Source organism: Cryptomeria japonica, chromosome 2 (genome assembly GCF_030272615.1).
Source record: "Cryptomeria japonica chromosome 2, Sugi_1.0, whole genome shotgun sequence".
Taxonomy (NCBI): Eukaryota; Viridiplantae; Streptophyta; class Pinopsida; order Cupressales; family Cupressaceae; genus Cryptomeria; species Cryptomeria japonica.
The window spans coordinates 564,850,882-564,861,655 of NC_081406.1; the positions used below are offsets into that span (position 1 = coordinate 564,850,882).

The 10,774-nt window shown below is 28.6% G+C and overlaps 1 protein-coding gene across 1 annotated transcript; it reads left to right on the forward strand.

The window, feature by feature from the left end:
• The first annotated feature begins 4,355 nt into the window (after window positions 1-4,355).
• Window positions 4,356-5,380, forward strand: LOC131041530 (gamma-glutamyl peptidase 5-like). The gene is made up of 4 exons (XM_059215423.1): window positions 4,356-4,680; window positions 4,853-5,014; window positions 5,101-5,268; window positions 5,363-5,380. Exons 1-4 carry the CDS (start codon window positions 4,369-4,371, stop codon window positions 5,378-5,380), a joined length of 660 nt encoding a protein of 219 aa, XP_059071406.1. The 5' UTR covers window positions 4,356-4,368.
• Window positions 5,381-10,774: the final 5,394 nt, after the last annotated feature.

A 10,774-nucleotide genomic window follows, 5' to 3' on the forward strand; every position in this document is an offset into this window, starting at 1 on the left:
CTGCAGAGCTTATCAAAAACTTTTCTTAGGCATGTTGTTCGAGGTTGTTCCTTAGGTGTTTCAGTGTTGTCCTCCTGTTTCCTTCGGTCTTTTTGTTGGATTTTTGTCTTTGCCAACTCTCTTTTTTGTGTTTTGCTCTATCTAGTTGGACCTTAAATGTTTTATCTATTTTATAACTTGTTGTAAAGGGTTTCGGGCCCCCTTCAAAATTTGCTTTTCACTTAATAAAGAAAAAAAAGTTTCAATTGATATCTATCCACATTTTTTTAGATACATTTATTTACGATATCTATACTACTAGATAAAAAAACATAGATGCAATCAATATTTAACTAATATAATGTTTTTTATGCTTATTTCTATCACTATGACATCACATTTACTACTCAATATAAAAACAGACACATGAAAGAAATATGACACAGTTGCACAAATCTTAATTTTCTACATCACTCATTAAAATAAAAATGTTAGGCATATATTATTTCTAGATAACCAAATATTTGGAACATCTCACAAAGCTAGCCATGACCGACATAAATTTGAGTGAAAAAACATTGGTCATAAATCAGTCTCTTGACACACAATTGAAAAAAAAAAATTACCTTCTAGAAATATTTCCAAAACCGATAGTACATTATAATTCATAACCTAAGAGAAATTAGCTGGTGAGGGACAACCTTGAAAAGCCTGCAATACATTCTACTAATGGTCTTAAACATTGTAACTCTTCTTTGATTGAAATAAGGTATCCACAAAATGAAAATGTACTATCTTTACATGTTATCATCCCACAACTAAGAAGATAAACTTTATCAGGGGCAGCCATTAGATCTATATTGATGATAGAATCAACTTCTATAATAGTGTATTCAGAGAAGCTGGAAACACCTAAAAAACAGTATGTAGATTTCCCATTGATGCTGAATTGCAATTTTACTTTCGGATACATATATGACACACAAATTAGCATGAATGCAAGTATCACCACCTCTCCCTCATTAATGGTTTGAAGCTTTCACAGACTCAATAGAACAGTTTTGTATCGTTGTAAGGCAATGGCTACGCAACGGACAAAATGGCCCGCCCATGCCATGCCTTCTCCATGCCCCTCATGCCATCAGGCCAATCATTCCTAGGACCGTACAATCCGTCACATCCGCCAGTTACATCTGTCCTGCCCACTGCAGCTTTACCTTGTTTTTTTCATTTATTATGTTTTTATTTTTTAAAAGTTATAATGAGTAAAATAATTAATATTATAAATAATAAATTATATATTTAATTTTTTTATAATAATTTATATGTTTAAATTTTTAATTTATTTTAATAGAAAGTATTTTACAATATATAATTAATTGTAAGATATATATTATATGTAAATTTTAATAATATTATTTTAAAAACATTTAAATACTTATATAAGTAAATAATAGTTTATTTTTTCTAAATATATTTACTTTTTAAATTAAAATAATTAATAGATTTTAATATAAAAAATAAATAAGTAAAATATTCTTTTAGAGGTGCCTAGTTTTATTAATTTATCAACATTAAAGTGCAATAGGCCTCAAGAAGGATATCTCTTCACCGATTCTATATACATTATTAGATATATATAAGCTAGCAATCGCAGCATGAATTGAAAGACATGACATAAATTAATTTCAAATCATATATTGTTGTATAGCTATATATTTGGGATTGGTACAAGGTTAGATTTAGGATTCCATTTGGTTCAATTCTAGATTTAGAATTATAGTTAGGATTGGAATCAAAATAGTAGGCCTAATTCAATAAGGATTAGGGTTCATTTTGGTTTACTATTAGGGTTACGATTTGATTTAGTTTAAAATAGTAGGCCTAATTCAATAAGAAATAGGGTTCATTTTGTCTTGCTATTAGGGTTAGGGTTAGGCTTATAGTTAGGGTTTACATCATTGTTGGGGTTAGGTTAATGGTTAGGGTTTGGATTTACATCACGTTTAGTGTTAGGGTTAGCGTTAAGATTGTGATTAGGCTAGGATTTAGGGTTATGGTTAGCATTATGTGTAGGTTTATGGTTTATATCATAGGGCTATGATCTAGGGTTAGCATTATAGTTAGGGTTTACATGACTGTTAGGGTTAGGTTAATGATTAGGGTTTGGATTTACTTCATGTTTAGAATAAAGACATTTTCAAATAGCTTAAACTCTCTTTTAATTGAAATGATATTTTTACTATAAATTTAAAATATAGACATTTTAAAATAGTTCAAAGTTTCTTATAATTAAAATTATTACTCATAACCTTTATTCTAACCTTAACCCTGAGAGTAATTGAATCACTTATCAAACCCTAATGATAATCAACTAAAACTTATATAACTTTCAATTAGAGTAAGCTTTTATTAAAACATTGAAAAATAAAAGAAATTAATTTATAAATTCTCACTGGCATCTTGCATTCCTTCTCCAATGCACTGTCCTCATTGCTGCAATTCAAATAAGTTTATTAAAATTTAAATGAATCTATTCATAAAAATAATGACATTTTTTCAAGATCCATTTATGTTTAACTAAAAAATAAAACAAAAACATACGATTTTACCACACATGTTTCTAGTGCAATAAATGAAATATTAATATCTCAATAATCACTGTAACATATACAAAAATATAAAATGCAAAACCCTAAATTAAATATGTAAAAACCAAAATCCAAATATCATGATATGGTTGGCTGGAAATCAACTTCTTGACTGGGACCGAGAAGAACAAAATATAGTTTAATAGAAATATCTTTTAAAAGTGATGATCCTCTACCCAATCATTCTCCAATCTCCTACAATTTCGTCCAATTTTCCAACTCCAACCAAATCCATTAAATGGAAGCATATTTAATTATTAATTAATTAACAAATTAGTATTAGTTATTTAGGAAAATATATGTCAAATTATTTGTGAACCCTCAAATGTTGACACATAAATTTGTTGCGATTGTAAAAGCCTCTCGACTTTAAAAACCAAAATCTAAACCAAATATCATGAACTGGTTGGCTGGAACTCAACTTCTTGAATGAGACTAAGAAGAACAAAATATAGGAGGGGAGGATCTTGGAAGACCAATATTCTAAACCAATAGCAAGGAAGCCAAGCAATCTGGTTAAAATTTTAATAGCAATATTGTACAGAGTATATTGATCAATTAGAGAAATCTTTTGAAAGTGACATTACAATAGCCAAATGCACAAATCTATAATTCAATCACGGGAAGAAAAGATATTAAATGTCAACCTGGAAAAATTCAAAAATGAACAAATGCTAAAGAATGCCTACCCTCCTCTACCCAATCATTGCTCCAATCTCCTACAATTTCCTCCAATCTTCGAACTCCAACCATGAAGCCTCTCCTCTCAAAAAAACTTTCATGAACGGTTTCACAACCAACTCCCGTGAATGGAAACATATTTAATTATTAAATAATTAACAAATTTGTATTAGTTATTCATACAATTATCACATACAGGAAAATACACTCAAATTATTTGAAAACCCCCAAATGTGGACGCATAAATTTTAAATACTGATATAAGTAAATAATAGTTTATTTTTTCTAAATATATTTACTTTTTAAATTAAAATAATTAATAGATTTTAATATGATAAATAAATAAGTAAATTTAAAATAAAAAATAATTAAATGATTTTAACATAAAAAATAACTATACGATTTTAACCTAACAAATAACTAAGTGATTTTAACACAGAAAATAATAATTAGTTTGATATATATTACCATCCAAATCAATAGTAAGTATCCAATTATTTCTTAATGTTAAAATTATTTAATTATTTTTTATTTTAAAATTACTTATTTATTTCTTATATTAAAATCAATTAATTATTTTAATTTAAAATGTAAATATATTTAGAAAAAGCAAACTATTATTTACTTATATAAGTATTTAAAAAAATTTAAAATAATATTATTAAAATTTATATATAAGTAATTTTTATTTTCTATGTTAAAATCACTTAGTTATTTGTTGGGTTAAAATCACTTAATTATTTGTTACCTTAAAATCGCATAATTATTTCTTATGTTAAAATCATTTAATTATTTTTTATTTTAAATTTACATATAATATATATCTTACAGTTAATTATATATTTTTTATTAAAATAAATTAAAAATTTAAACATATAAATTATTATAAAAAAAATTATTTATTGTACCTACTGATAGGACTCTATTCCAATCTTCAATTTGATCAGTAATAATTGATACTTCTGTCTGTCTATAAATTTCTCTAATTTCTCCATATCCAAACACAATCGCTTTTCTTTTTTGTGTGGTATTGAAAAGGGAAGATTGCAGATTTATTATGGGCAATAATAAGAGGTTTGAAGTTCTGTTAGCGGCAGCAGACAGAGATTATGTGAAGAAAATGTATGGAGGATATTTCAGTCTGTTTGTTAATATGCTGGGTGAGGAGGCCGAGAGGTGGGATATGTTCAGGGCCTTTGACCGGCAGCTGCCAAAAATGGAAGACCTTCACAAGTACGATGGATTCGTTGTGACCGGAAGCAAAAGTGACGCTCATGGCAATGCTCTCTGGATTCTGGAACTCTGTCAATTGTTAAGATGTCTTTACCAAATGCGCATCAAAGTGTTGGGGATATGCTTTGGCCACCAGGTTAGTAACCCACCTTAACAGATTGCATCTTCCATTAATGGACATCAAGCAGGGCTCACACTGTCATAAAAATGGCAGTTTAATTGATTGTTCTCGTTAGAATCCAAACTAATAATTGAAACTCATATCTTATTATATGTCCAACTTTAAAGGAAATTGTTTCTTTTAACAGATATTGTGTAGGGCTTTGGGAGGCAAAGTGAGTAGATCCAGTGCTGGATGGGATGTTGGCACAACTAAAATACATTTCAATTCTTCCATTCGTACAAAAGAATATCTCAGTGGAATGAAAATCCCAACCACTCTTTACTTAAATGAATTCCATCAAGATAAGGTGAGAGACTTGTTTTTTCAACTTGATGCATATCAGGGTTCCATGGAAAAAGATTGTATTAAATTTAATAGAATTGTATGTTTCAGGTGACAGAGATCCCTTGTGGTGCAGATATAATTGCTTTTTCAAATAAAACTGAGATTGAAATGTTTTCAATGGATGATCACATACTAGGAATTCAAGGTCACCCAGAGTACAATGGTGACATTTTATTTAATCTTATGGACAACCTATGCAATGAAGGAATCTTAACAGTAAGTTACTATTACGTTTTTAAATCTTTTAAGTCTTGTTCATTGCTGGTATAGTTGTTCTTGATATTAATGTAATGTTGTTTTCTTCTTTCAGGAGGAGATTAGATTGTAAAGAAGGCAAAAACAACAATACAACAATACAACAATACAACAATGTATATGAAAGAGAAATTTGGCAACAAATTTGTAAAAGATTTCTTAAATATAAAATTATATAGGTTTTTTTATCAATGAGTTTTTTTTCTTATTCAAAAACAAAATTTAAAGATTTAAATATAAGATTAAAAAGAGTCACTATGCATTTACATATCTATTGTACATGTGTATTGTTATGCCCTCATTTATAAGTTTACTTTTATATGCTCTTTTTACATATCTAGTTATAATGCATGGTCGCTCTAACTTTTCCATGACATTTTTAATACAGTCCAAATCATCAATATATACTTAATTAACATTCTTAGTTAAATTCATATCTTCAATATTTGCATGGTCAAGTTATTAAAATAAATCAAGTCTTGCACATTATCGATGTATTCAATTGAAAAATCTCATAAATATTGCTTGCCAATCCATAACATTTTTTTGTAATTTAAGGAATTAAAGGGCATACTTTAGACATTACAATTTTTTTATACCATTTCTCACAGAAATCATATATAAACAATGTTAGCATGTGTTTGCCCCATTCAATGTACACATTGACTCTTAGTAATATTCTACAATTACAAACTACCTCATGATTCACCATTGGACTCAATTGTTTGGTGGGACATTATCTACTAAATCTAAATTCAACTTTTTTGGGGCCCAAAATTCAAACTTTAACAAAATAATTCATTGTCACATTGTATTGCATTCCAAATAATTGTAATCAATGATTGTGTATATGTAGTTAAGAAAATCTCCTATGGCATTTGAACCCATCTAGCAACCAATGAATCACACAAGGAAAAATCTAAATTGAAAAAGTTTTTAAAAGTTGGATTTCTATACTACACTAGTTCATTAATACACCATCACACCATATTTTTCATTCACACACTGACCATTTGGCATGTTACATCACCTTACACTTTTGTGTGCTACAATTTTGTTAATAATAGCTAATGAATTATCTTGAAGTAAGTCCTATCATACTTCTAAGCATAATTTTTTTTCGAAAGATAATACAAAATATAGAGGTAAGTGAGGTTCAAGGACTTGCATCAACAAAGGACCAAGCCACGCCAATTAGAGAATATCATAAATTATAATCTTGTCAAGGATCAAATCACATAATTTAGACTATATTGTCATATTTGTTTTTGTACATAAACTTCACAACTTAATAATCATAGACCATTGCCTCACCCCTCTTGTTGTCCCCCCTTCATCTGTTGATTGTCCTCCTAGGAGGTTTCCCTCTTCCCCTCTTGAAGGGATCCTGGATGATAGCATTGTGTGGATCGTTGTTCATAGACACATAAAAGGTCTTGTGTCATCTTCTCTCTTGCTTTCATCATGTCATGAAAGAGTAAATTTTTATTTTGGGGTTGGGGCCCTGGTTTTCCACCAATTCTTAGCTCCATACAAAAGTTTTCTCTGTTTGATTTTTCTTTCCTCACCCCTCGTGAGAAGCTCTCTTCTTTTCTTTTGGGTGTTTCGGTTGTCTCATCAAAGTGAGGTCTATCTCTTTTGCCTATTAGGTTGTATGTATGGGTTTGGGCCCTAACTATCTTGATTTACCTGATCAAAACTTAATAATCATAGATCCATATTCTCGTTTTTTTAATTTTATTTCACTTGTGACAATTAATGTTATAGATTGTGAATAATACAAACACAATCCTAATTACTAAAATTATTTTCTACATCTAATTCATCATTGGTTAGTATTGTGAGGGATAAATCACACTTATGCATAAACAATCTATACTCGCTAATGTACTTTTATAATCAACCTAGATAGTTTAGTTGGGACTAATACCATATAACTATGATAAATATAATTTTGATGCTCAAGGATATCATTGACTAGATAGAGAATCCATCAAACAACTATTTCTAATATAGATCATGACAATAAAACTCTTTGGTTCACTTTCAAGAATGTGGAGGTGATCTTTGTGAGTGCATATATGTCTGTGCATAGAACAAAACTTATGATCAGAGGATCTCTTATGGATGAATTACTTCCTAAAACTTGTTCTCTTATACATACATACTACAAATATATTAAGGAAAATTCAATAATTAGAAATGCTTTTGGGGAATATGCTAAATTGTGAGGGTCATGTTCTAAGTTAGACTCTCAATGGATTGATTTGACAAAGACAAACCAAAGTAAAGAATAATAAGAAAACATTTACTACACTTTTAGGATGATAATACTTTATGTTGATATAATTATTTTACCCATTTGCAAATTTAATTCTATGTGTTCAATAATTTATTTTACCAGTCGTTAATGATTCTTTTGAATTGGGGCCAATGTTTAAATACAAATTTCCATAACATGCAATTTGAAATAGATTGACCTTGAGTTGGCTTATAACATCAAGTAAGGGAGGTAAATTTGGTCCAAATTAAGAAATTCAACTATAAAAGTATGGGGTTCAAATCTACAAATGCATACATGATTGAGATCAGTTCCTTACTTGTGGATTTGAATCAAGGTGATAGCTAGATGTGGAGAGTAGACATGGATTTGGACCTTGGGAATGAGTAGTGTTAGGGACAAGCTAGGAAAAAATTGTTTTTCTAACTTCCACTCAAGATATGCCATGTTAGATACTAGATGATGCATAAAAGGCAACCTAATCATCTTGGTCCAACATGCAAGGGAAAATGCATGGGTATGATTTTTTTATGATTAGACTTTCCCCCAAATTTAACTTCCATGTGAACTCATATGAGAATTAATATCAAAGTAAAACAAAACAACCAACAAGGAAATTAAATACTATTAGGACACTCAAATGATATAGATCTACTTAAAGTATACACAATATGCATGTTGATTGTGTTCTCTTATACCAATGAGTACCCCCATCAAGAACCTATAAGTCGAGAATTTTTTGCAATGACTATAATCTTTCAAGCATCTCAAATGAGCATAATATAACTTGACAAAACTCCCTTTAAAATGTAAAATGAATATGGCAAGAGATTCTAGATGTTATGAAAAGTGGTTAAATCTCCAACTATGTAGATAAATGTAAAATAATTCAATCAAGAAGATAATGGCTTCAAACAAGTGGATAAATGTAAAGGGCTCTAGTAGAATGGATAAGGTTCCAAAAGGATCTAATCACATAGAATAGGAATTGATTATATAGATAACTTGATAAGGTATTTCACTATGTAGAAGTATCCTTCATTTGAATATGGTGACGAAGCTATGTTTAGTAACATTAAATGATTATAACTATCATGTAGATACACCATTGCACCCAAATCATGAAAAATCATTAGTGATGTTATATTTCCCCTTTGGTTTATATTGTACACAAAGGATGCAAGGTACAAAAAGAATGTCAAGAAATAGGTAATAAATAACATGTAAGCATATACAAAAGATGTTAACATGATTCCAGTGGAAAAACTAAAATATAATATTCTCACGCATGATTTTTTAGACAAAAATAAACATATTTTACCTATTATATATTGTGTTAATGCTAAAAACGAGCAACATATGATCAAGGATAAATTTCAATGTTTACTTTTGTAATTTAATGATACTGTCTAGAAAAATTATTCTTCCAACACTAAGAGATTTAGGCTTAATAGTAATTAATAATATATCAAATATTGGCAAGTAGAAAATAAGAGATACAACTTAGTTAAAATGAAAAACTCATTTATTTTCAAAAGGAATCTTTAACTAATCTTGACTCTTCCATGAGTTAACTTTCAAGGCTCGAATTCACTTTCTATATAAAAAAAAAATTGTAGACACCTAAATTGTCCTAGCATCATAACAATGTCACCTTACTTAAACCTATTCCATTATAATATTTTCATCATCATTGATTAAATAATATGTTATATAATGAATTGAATGCACTAATTTAATTAACTATATAATTATTTTATTGGTTGTTGTTGTTTTGTGATAGTTGGTTGTCGGGTCTCTTATTTCTTATGGTTTTTGGCAGCATTTTGATGTGAAGGGTTATGGGGCTCCTTCAAACCCTGTTTTACCTTAATAAAAAACTATAAACTTATATTATTTAATCAATTTAATTGACCACTAATTAATTAAATAATTATATTATTTGAATTAATCTAGTTCATCACTTATCGATTAAATAAATAATATTTAATTACTCTAAACCAATGTCACACCTAATTAAATAATTTTATTATTTAATTTAATTTTCCATATTTTTTAATTAAATAATTTAATTATTTCATTACATAAATTTACACCTCAGATGAAAAATTATTTAGTGAATCTATTTTCCCTCTAGCATATCTGATACTAAATGACCAACTAATTATTTTTTCCTCCCAATTTTTGTTCCAATTAATTATTATGACTATTTCTATTTTTAGTTAATTTACTCTAATCCCTTCATCTTGAACAAACTAAATCAACACCATTCATCTTCTCCTTGATATGAGGAAAATCCTTTTAATCATTCTCCACCATTGATCTTCCAAACAAACCTTCACCATTCATCCCTCTCAAAAAATTATAAATAGAGCTCAGAGTTTCCAAAAATAAAATCATTATAATCAATAAGTACATGTTGTAGGGATTTTGAAGCAACTATTTGAGCAATCACATCCTAATCTATTGATAAAATCAACTTGCAACAATGGAGTTCACATTTGGTAGCCTTGTTTATTTGAATGTTAATGTTTGATTTCACCTACATGCTTTATTTGAAGTTTGGATAAGTTTAAATTAGGATTTATTTTGTTTTCTCTTTTTGAACTCTAAATAATATTTTCATACTTAAGAGAGGAATAGATGATATTTTCCAATCCACATCCCCTTCAAGACTATAAAATATTGGGAGGTCACTATAAAAAAATTAATCATTGCACCATTATTGATGGTAGCTTGAATCTCAAACTCAAGCAATCTATTTCATACATAAATTCAACAAACCTTGTATCTATATCTACAACATCATATCTTAAATCTCATATTGATATTATAGAGAATATGAGATTCAAGATGCCTTTCTTGTAGGAGAAAATCCCCTCATCTTAATATTTTGGTAGTCCTAGTAACCATCTAAAGAAGCAGATATCTTCTAGTTCAATATAGACCGAATACCTTCATATAAAATGAGTTCCTAATAGATTAAAATATAAAAGATATAAAAGGATATTGGCTTTGTGAAAATGATAAAATTGTATCCTATTTCGTAAAGAAATAACATTCTATAAGCAATAAAATATGTAAAAATATGAATTACAAAAGAAAATGCATTTTGGAACCTATGAATATATAGAAGATTACAACAAATTGGGGACAAGGATATACATCCTATAAGGAGCAATCCAA

Excerpts from the sequence above, each read along its gene's own strand:
- LOC131041530 (XM_059215423.1), top strand. The coding sequence starts at position 4,369 with ATGGGCAATAATAAGAGGTTTGAAGTTCTGTTAGCGGCAGCAGACAGA. Across the intron at positions 4,681-4,852 it reads GGATATGCTTTGGCCACCAG|ATATTGTGTAGGGCTTTGGG; the intron begins GTTAGTAACCCA and ends TTCTTTTAACAG. Across the intron at positions 5,015-5,100 it reads ATGAATTCCATCAAGATAAG|GTGACAGAGATCCCTTGTGG; the intron begins GTGAGAGACTTG and ends TGTATGTTTCAG.